Below are 7611 nucleotides of genomic sequence, written 5' to 3'. Positions count from 1 at the left end.
AGGCCCTTGGTGCAGGGCTGAGCGAGCAAACAGTTTAAAGCCCAGGCCCTGGATCAGGGCGGGGCAAACACAGGTAGCTCAGGCCCTTGGTGCAGGGCTGAGCGGGCAAATAGTTCAGAGCCCAGGCCCTGGATCAGGGCAGGGCAAATACAGTTAGCTCAGGCCCTTGGTGCAGGGCTGAGCGAGTAAACAGTTCAGAGCCCAGGCCCTGGATCAGGGCGGGGCAAACACAGTAGGCTCAGGCCCTTGTTGCAGGGGCTGAGCGAGCAAATAGTTCAGAGCCCAGGCCCTGGATCAGGGCGGGGCAAACACAGTAGGCTCAGGCCCTTGTTGCAGGGCTGAGCGAGCAAATAGTTCAGAGCCCAGGCCCTGGATCAGGGCGGGGCAAACACAGTAGGCTCAGGCCCTTGTTGCAGGGCTGAGCGAGCAAATAGTTCAGATACGGTACGCCTAGGCCTTCTGTGGCCGAGCGCTGGGTGAGGGGGAAGCCTGCCACCCGTGAGCGGAGGGTGGCAGGGGGGAACGCAGGCCCACCCACTCCACTGCGTTCCAGCCCGGGGCCCTAACAGCGGTTGCTGCCGCTGCTGGTCAGTGGGGTATCCAGACCGCAACACACTGACATAGGCTCACACTCAGTTGCAGCCGGACCAGGGTCGGCTACCCCCGGGCTACTTCCGTGATCCCCCTCAAAGCCTACCTCGTTCGTAGCGCCGGGATCGGGCCAGTCCACCTGCATGGGCTCCTCTCTGCCCGGGCTCGGCGGCAAGTCTGGTAGCTCTGCTGGGAAGTCCGGCCAGTGGTCCTCAGGCGGCTCCTCTGGATAGCAACAGGGGCGAAGGGGTTCGGGTCCAGTCTCACCCTCAGGGTTAGTGGGGTGCGGTTCCCAGGGGTTCTCCCAGTAGCGGGCGTGAACGGGCTCCGGCAGCTCCTCCTCGTAGCGGGCCCAGGGTAGCTCGGGCCAGCTAGGGTCCAGGCCTTGGTCTTCCACGGTCTCCTGGCCGGGAGCTCCCGGCCGCACGTCTGCTCCCTGTGGTGGCTGGCCGCAGACTGAGCTCTGGCGGCCGGCCTTTATACTTCCTGTCCCGCCCCTTGACTTCCGGGGGGCGGGGACAGGCGGTGGTGGTCCCGCCCACTCTGGTGCCTGCACGTGGGCCCCCTCTTCAGGGCAGGAGGGGAGCCACACCGACTCACTACAGTTACGCACAGTGGAACAGCTTTGAGAGGAGATTGAGGGAGCACTTCAGTTGTAGAGCACTTGCCAAATAGGTGGGAAACCCAGTCCAAACCCTTTCTCCCTGCCTGGCAGAGGGGGGAATTGAACCCAAGTGTCCCATGTCTTAGGCAAGTGCTCTAACTGCTGGGCTATAAGATGGGTGCCGCCTCCTCCTCCTTCAGCTGTGTTGTGTGAAGTGAAGCAGGTGCTGGACTCATTCCGCAGGAAACACCTTAGGTGCTTAAACCACAAGATGCCAAGTGGCTGGTTCCTGTTTCTGGAACACTAAGCACTGTGAGGCCCCTGCCTGCAGCCTGGAATTAGGCATCATCTCTGAGAGGGGGGCAGGACTTAGCACACAGCTCTCAGCTCAGCATCTCCTATTGGCTACTTTAGGCGGCTCCCCACCTGGCATGCTGGCTTCTGTGACTCACATTCTAAGGTGCCCATTCATTGTATAGGGAACCTAGGAGCCTAACTCAGGCTCTGTGGCTCACTGTGGTGTTCTGTCATTCTCTAGGCACCTAAAAGATGGGAGCCACGATACTCAGCGCTGCATCATTTAAGTCCCTATATGGATCTGGGTCCTTGTGGAGAAGAGGTGTCTCTAAGCTAGTGGCTACAATTTCAGCCATGTTAATATCTGACTTCAGCCCAGCCATAGTGCAGGGTTTCTATCTGGTTTGGAAAGTAAAGGCTAGTGATGCTATGTTGAAGAGATGGTGAGGTGACCTAATCGATAGGGAGTACTGAGTGGGTCAGTCCAATTCCAATTCTCCCAAATGCTTTTTGTGAGCTACCAGCACACGGAGACCATTCTTGCCCTCCTCTGGCTACCTCACCTATCACAGTCTCTCATTTATTCCTCTCTTCATGAGCTGGGTTTTAGAGGGAAAATTCTAGCATGCACACTGCTCCTTACATTACACCAGTCCAACCAGTCTCAATGTTCCAGGTCCTGTAGCACTTCTGGCTGGATGCTACATTCCCTTGATACCCTGATGATCCTACAGTGGGAGAGGAAAGCCCTCCATTGCAATTACTGCTGATGGTTGAGATAGACAGTACTTGTGGTATGGTGAAAACAGAAGCTGGCAGACAATTCTAGCTGGCAAGTGCCATCTGCAGGCCAATCTATCATTGGTTCTGTACTTATCTGACCCTCATTCCTGGGGTCTGAGCACCTCACAATCCCTTCTGCATTTATCCTCACAACACAGCTGCAAGGCAGGGGAAGTATCCCACAATTTACAGATGGGAAACTGAGGTCCAGAGAGGCTAAGGGATGGGTCTAAGGTCAGAAGTGAGTAAATCCCAGGCCCATGCTTCCTCACACAAAATGCAAAAGTGGAAGTGCAATAGCAATGTCACAGTTTAGAAACCAGTAACTTGCTTGACAGCTCAGTGAAGTGCACAACACACACTAGTACTTCCCCACTCTGTTGGAGATGAAGAGCAGGCTGACCCAGAGGCAGATTGAGTAAACAGGCTTCTTTATTGCGGTACTTGTTCCCCTTGACCCAATTATCAAGTAAGTGGTAAGTTAATCACATCACGCTCTTTTACCTAAGTTAATATGTAACTACCCATTTACTACAACATCCCCAAAACCCTTATTTGATAACATGAATGCCCATATAATGAATATTAATAGCTATATACAGAATATAATTATACCCAGCTGTTTACTGTTTTCAGCATTAAGCATATTATACAGACATTTTTACCTTGAAGATCAATTACTGCAAAGAAATGTTAGACACAAGTTCCCTTAATCAGCAGTTCACAGGTGAGGGAGGAAGGGGACATGACCCCGAGCTCGTTTATGTAGCTGGGGTGTCATTGAATGGACACGAGTAATACATCTCAAAGAACACCAGTTATGGAAAAAGGTAACTAACTGTCTTTTCTTCTTCGAGTGATTGCTCATGTCCATTCAACTTAGGTGACTCCATGCCGTACCCATGGAGGTGGGTAAGGAGTTCACAGACATGTAGATTGCAACACAGCTCTGCCGAACCCAGCATCGTACTTGGCCTGCTGTGTGATGGCATAGTGGGCTGCGAATGTGTGTACCGAGGACCACATACAGGCTTTACAGATGTCCTGGATCGGAACATCTGCCAGGAAGGCTGCCGAGGATGCCTGCACTCTAGGCGAGTGAGCTCTGACGATCGGCGGTGGGGCCCCTGCCAGCTCATAACAAGCCCTTATGCAAGCAGTAATCCAGTTAGAAATCCTCTGTGTGGACACCAGACGCCCTTCATCTTATCCGCTGTAGAGATGAAAAGTGGAGTTGACCTATGGAAAGGCTTTGTCCGAGCTAGGTAGAAAGCCAGGGCCCTTATTACGTCCAAAGCGTAGAGGCGCCTCTCTTCACTAGTCTCATGGAGCTTAGGGCAGAAGACCGGAAGGAAGATGTTCTGGCACATGTGGAAAGCAACCACCACCTTGCTAAGGAAGGCCAGGTGCCGACATTACTGCCTCCAGAAAAGTTATCTTCCACGATAGGTGAGACAGAGAGCACGAGGCCAAAGGGTGGGCCCATGAGCCTGGACAGAACCAAGTTGACATCCCACAGAGGGACTGGGGACCGAACTTGAGGAAAAAGTCTCTCAAGACCTCTGAGGAACCTAACCATCACATCATGGGAGAAAACCGTCTGCCTTTGGACGGGGAGATGAAAGGCGGATATGGCTGCCAAATGCACCTTGATAGAGGAGTGTGCCAGGTCCTGGTTCCTCAAATGAAGCAGGTAGTCTAAGACTGACTGCACCAAAGAATGCAATGGAGAGATGCCCCATTCGGCCGCCCAGTGGGAAAAACTCATCCACTTTGCCAGGTAGGTCTGTCTGGTCAAGGGTTTTCTACTTCCAAACAGGTCCGTTCTTCAGGATTCAGCCACACAGCATCCACGCTGGAGAGATGCAAGGTTGGGGTGTAAGAGGCAACCATGGTCCTGTGACAGGAGGTCTGGTCGATCCAGCAGGGGTCACAGGGGGACTGCTGCCAAGTTCAATAGCATGCCAAATCAATGTTGATCATGATAACCTGTGCCTTGTCCCTCTTGATTTTTGCTAGGACCTTGCTGATGAGCGGAATCGGTAGGGAACGTATACATCAGGATTCCTGCCCACGGCAGGAGAAAGGCGTCGAAGAGGAAACCCTTGCCCAGACCCCATCTGGAGCAGAACCTGTGGCACCTCCTATTCTGCCTGGTGGCGAACAAATCCACTTGTGAAGTTCCCCACTTCTGGAAGATCATGCCAGCTACCTCTGGGTGGAACACCCCACTCGTGGTGAGAGTCCCCGCTTAGGTGATCTGCTACCATGTTCCTGGCACCCGGCAGGTGACACGCTTCTAGATGGATTCCGTGGTCGATGCAGAAGTCCCAGAGACGGAGTGCCTCTTGGCAGAGGGCCAAGGATCGTGCTCTGCCTTGACTGTTGATGTAGAACATTTAGGCTGAGGACTCTGACCACTCTGCCCAATCGGTGAGGTAGGAAGACCACGCATGCTCTGCACACCACCCTGAGCTCTTTGACATTTATGTGTAGCGTTGACTCCTCTGGAGACCACATACCTTGGGTCTGGAGGCTGCTGAGGTGTGCCCCCAGCCGAGGTCCACTGCACCCAGCTGCAGTCGACCCTCTACCTCCTGTGAGAGAAGACTCTTGTGAGAAGGGTCCCTGAAGAGATATTGGGAGGAGGGGTGGGAAGGGCGGGTAGAAAATATCTGAAGGGTGTAACCCTGCACCACCGTATTGAGGACCCATCGGTCCAATGTTATAGACACCCATGCAGGGAGGAAGGAAGAAAGGCAGTTGGCAAATAGAGGGGAGGAAGGATCCAGAAAACAGTCCGGTAGGTCGCCCTGGGGCATACCCTCAAAACAGGTGCTTGCCCATCTGCTAACTGCGGGTCAAGCTCGACTGGGATGTAAACAGGGGTTGGTGGCCAGGTCATCTCTTGTAGCCCCTGGATTTTTTTGTGGGGAGGCTCCTGGCGAGGGTGGCTCCCCTGGCTTTGAGACTGCTGTGGATTAAGCCACTTGCAGGAAGGGCAGGGGATGTACAAGCCCAGTGTTTTCAGGGTCATGCAGGAATCTTTCAGGCCATGGAGTTTATTGTCCATCTGTTCTGCAAACAGGGTGTGCCCGTCAAAAGGGAGGTCTTGCATTGACTGCTGAGCACCCAAGGAAAGCCCAGAGAGGAGCAGCCAAGAAACCCTGCCCAACATGACGGCTGATGCCATGGTATGGGCAGCGGTGTCCGCCCAGTCCACCACTGCCTGGAGAGTTGCTCTGGCTGTAGTCAAGCCCTCATCCAGGACTGCCTGGAACTCCTTCCTAGAAGCCTCAGGAAGGGAGCTCTTGAACTTGGTCATGGCCTGCCACATATTAAAATCATAGCGGCCTAGTAGGGCCTGATGGCTGGCCACCCACAACTATAGACCAGAGGACGAATAAACTTTATGCCCAAATAGGTCTAGTCTGAGTCTTTATTCTTAGGGGTAGCCCCCAGTTGACACAGTCTCTCTCTGTGGCTGACTGCCTCTACCACTAGGGAATTGGGAGCAGGGTGGGTATAAAGGTACTCGTGACCCTTGGATGGCATAAAGTACTTGTGCTCCGCTATCTTGGAGATCAGAGGCAAGGAGGAGGGGGCTTGCCAGAGGGCATTTGTAATTTTCGTGACCCCCTCATGTAGAGCCAAAGCTACCCTGGCTGCAGCTACGGGGCAGAGAACATCAGAGAGAGTCTGCGGGCTCCTTTAACTCCTCCGCCTAGAGGCCCAGGTTGGCGGCGACCCTCTAACAGCTCCTGATGTGCCTTAGCATCATCCTGGGGAACCAGTGGAGAGGGCCCCACTATAGCCTCGTCTGGCGACACCGAGGAGGAAGCCGGTACCAAGGGGTCCTCCGCAACCAGAGGTGGTCCAGCAGCTTGCTCGCCCACTTCCTCCTGTGCCTATTCTGCTACTCAATCCACAGCCATTAGGAAAGGCTGGCATAGTCACCAAAGCAGCAAAATAGAAGTTATGGGCAGAGACAGCAGGGGATGGAATCTGGATGTGCTAGCTCACTATTTTACGAGGAAACATTAGGGTGTTTATTCAAACAGAGTAGCAGCCAATAACTATTTTAGAACAGGCTGTCACACAAAGCAGTCACAGAGAGGTACGGGCTGTTAGTACAACTACAGGATGAAGTCCTTCAATCCAGAGAAACTTGTTATTCCTAGGAGAGGCTTGAGGAAAGGTTCATCTGTCCAGAGAATACAGCTCTCTTCAATGCCCTTGTTAAATTTATTAGCTAGAGGGGTTTCTCTGGGTTTCCTTACTTGGCCCGGCGTAGGTGGGAATAGCTCTGGATAGTCCTCTCCACTGCTTCATCCAGGCTCACCACCGGCTTGTAGCCCATGTCCCTTTTGGCCCTCTTGCAACTGTAGTAATGGAATGTCCCAGCTAATGCTACCCGCATGGGGGTGAAGGTAGGTTTGATCGTGATGAGTGGACTCAGCAGCAGCAACACCAGAGACAGTAAGAGGGCTAAGTAATATGCCACCCAATAGGGTATTTGGTATTTGGGTGCATCGTAGTTCAAGCCAGTCAAGATACGGGACATGAATGACCAGAAAGGGACTGGCTCATCGTTTGTGATGTGAAATGCCTGAAAGAAAGAACACAAAAAAAGCCTTGTGATTAAATGTGACAATTTGGACACATTTTTATAAAGTCCTAGTTTTCATTTCATTTTATTGTTGAATAGATTAATACCCGCAGCTTTGCTCTGATGATTCTTAGTATCAGACTTAAAGAAAATTAACTACATTTAATATCAAGAAAGGCCATTTAGGGAGCTACAACTCCCCCCCGTGTTAAGAGAACCCACTGCTCCCAACAAACCAGAAGTGAAAATTCACACCCCTAAGTGGCATAGTTAAGCCAACCTAAGTCCTCATGTAGACAGCTCTAGGTTGAGAGAAGAATTCTTCTCTTGACCTAGCTACCGCCTCTCGGGGAGGTGGATTACCTATGCCGATGGGACCAACCCTCCCATTGGTGTAGACAGTGTCTACGCTGAAGCACTAAAGCTGCGCAGCTGTGCCACTGTAGCATTTTAAGCGTAGACAAGACCTCAGACTATTAGTGACTGTTGCACTGCTTAATTCTTTACCCAAAGATAACCTTGAGACTTTCTGCTGCTTTGGAGTGGGTGTTTTGTAACTGCTATGTTCTACTTTTTAAGTGCTTAGAGCTTTGATTGAGTAGTAAGTTTAAGTCCATCTATCTTTACCCCTTATGGTTGCAAGAAGCTTTTAACAGATGCACAGCCATCTGAATGAATCTGCAGCCAAAAAAAAAAAAGCTAAGAGGTGCGAACTACCTCCATTGGT

The 7611-nt window shown here is 52.2% G+C and overlaps 1 protein-coding gene across 7 annotated transcripts in view; it reads right to left on the bottom strand.

Annotated features, from left to right (window-relative positions):
• Nucleotides 1–2689: 2689 nt before the first annotated feature.
• The window catches only part of NSDHL (NAD(P) dependent steroid dehydrogenase-like), a 31909-nt gene continuing 26987 nt past the window's right edge, over nucleotides 2690–7611 (bottom strand). For all 7 annotated transcript variants that reach the window (XM_042858762.2, XM_065556253.1, XM_042858760.2 and 4 more), the window contains one exon: nucleotides 2690–6884. In XM_042858762.2, coding sequence (XP_042714696.1) covers nucleotides 6552–6884 — 333 coding nt within the window. In that variant the 3' untranslated portion in view covers nucleotides 2690–6551. The remainder of the gene's footprint in view (nucleotides 6885–7611) is intronic.

This window comes from Chrysemys picta, chromosome 9, assembly GCF_011386835.1.
Source record: "Chrysemys picta bellii isolate R12L10 chromosome 9, ASM1138683v2, whole genome shotgun sequence".
Taxonomy (NCBI): Eukaryota; Metazoa; Chordata; order Testudines; family Emydidae; genus Chrysemys; species Chrysemys picta.
The sequence above is the reverse complement of the archived record's forward strand: the minus strand, read 5'-3'. Positions and strand labels throughout refer to the sequence as shown.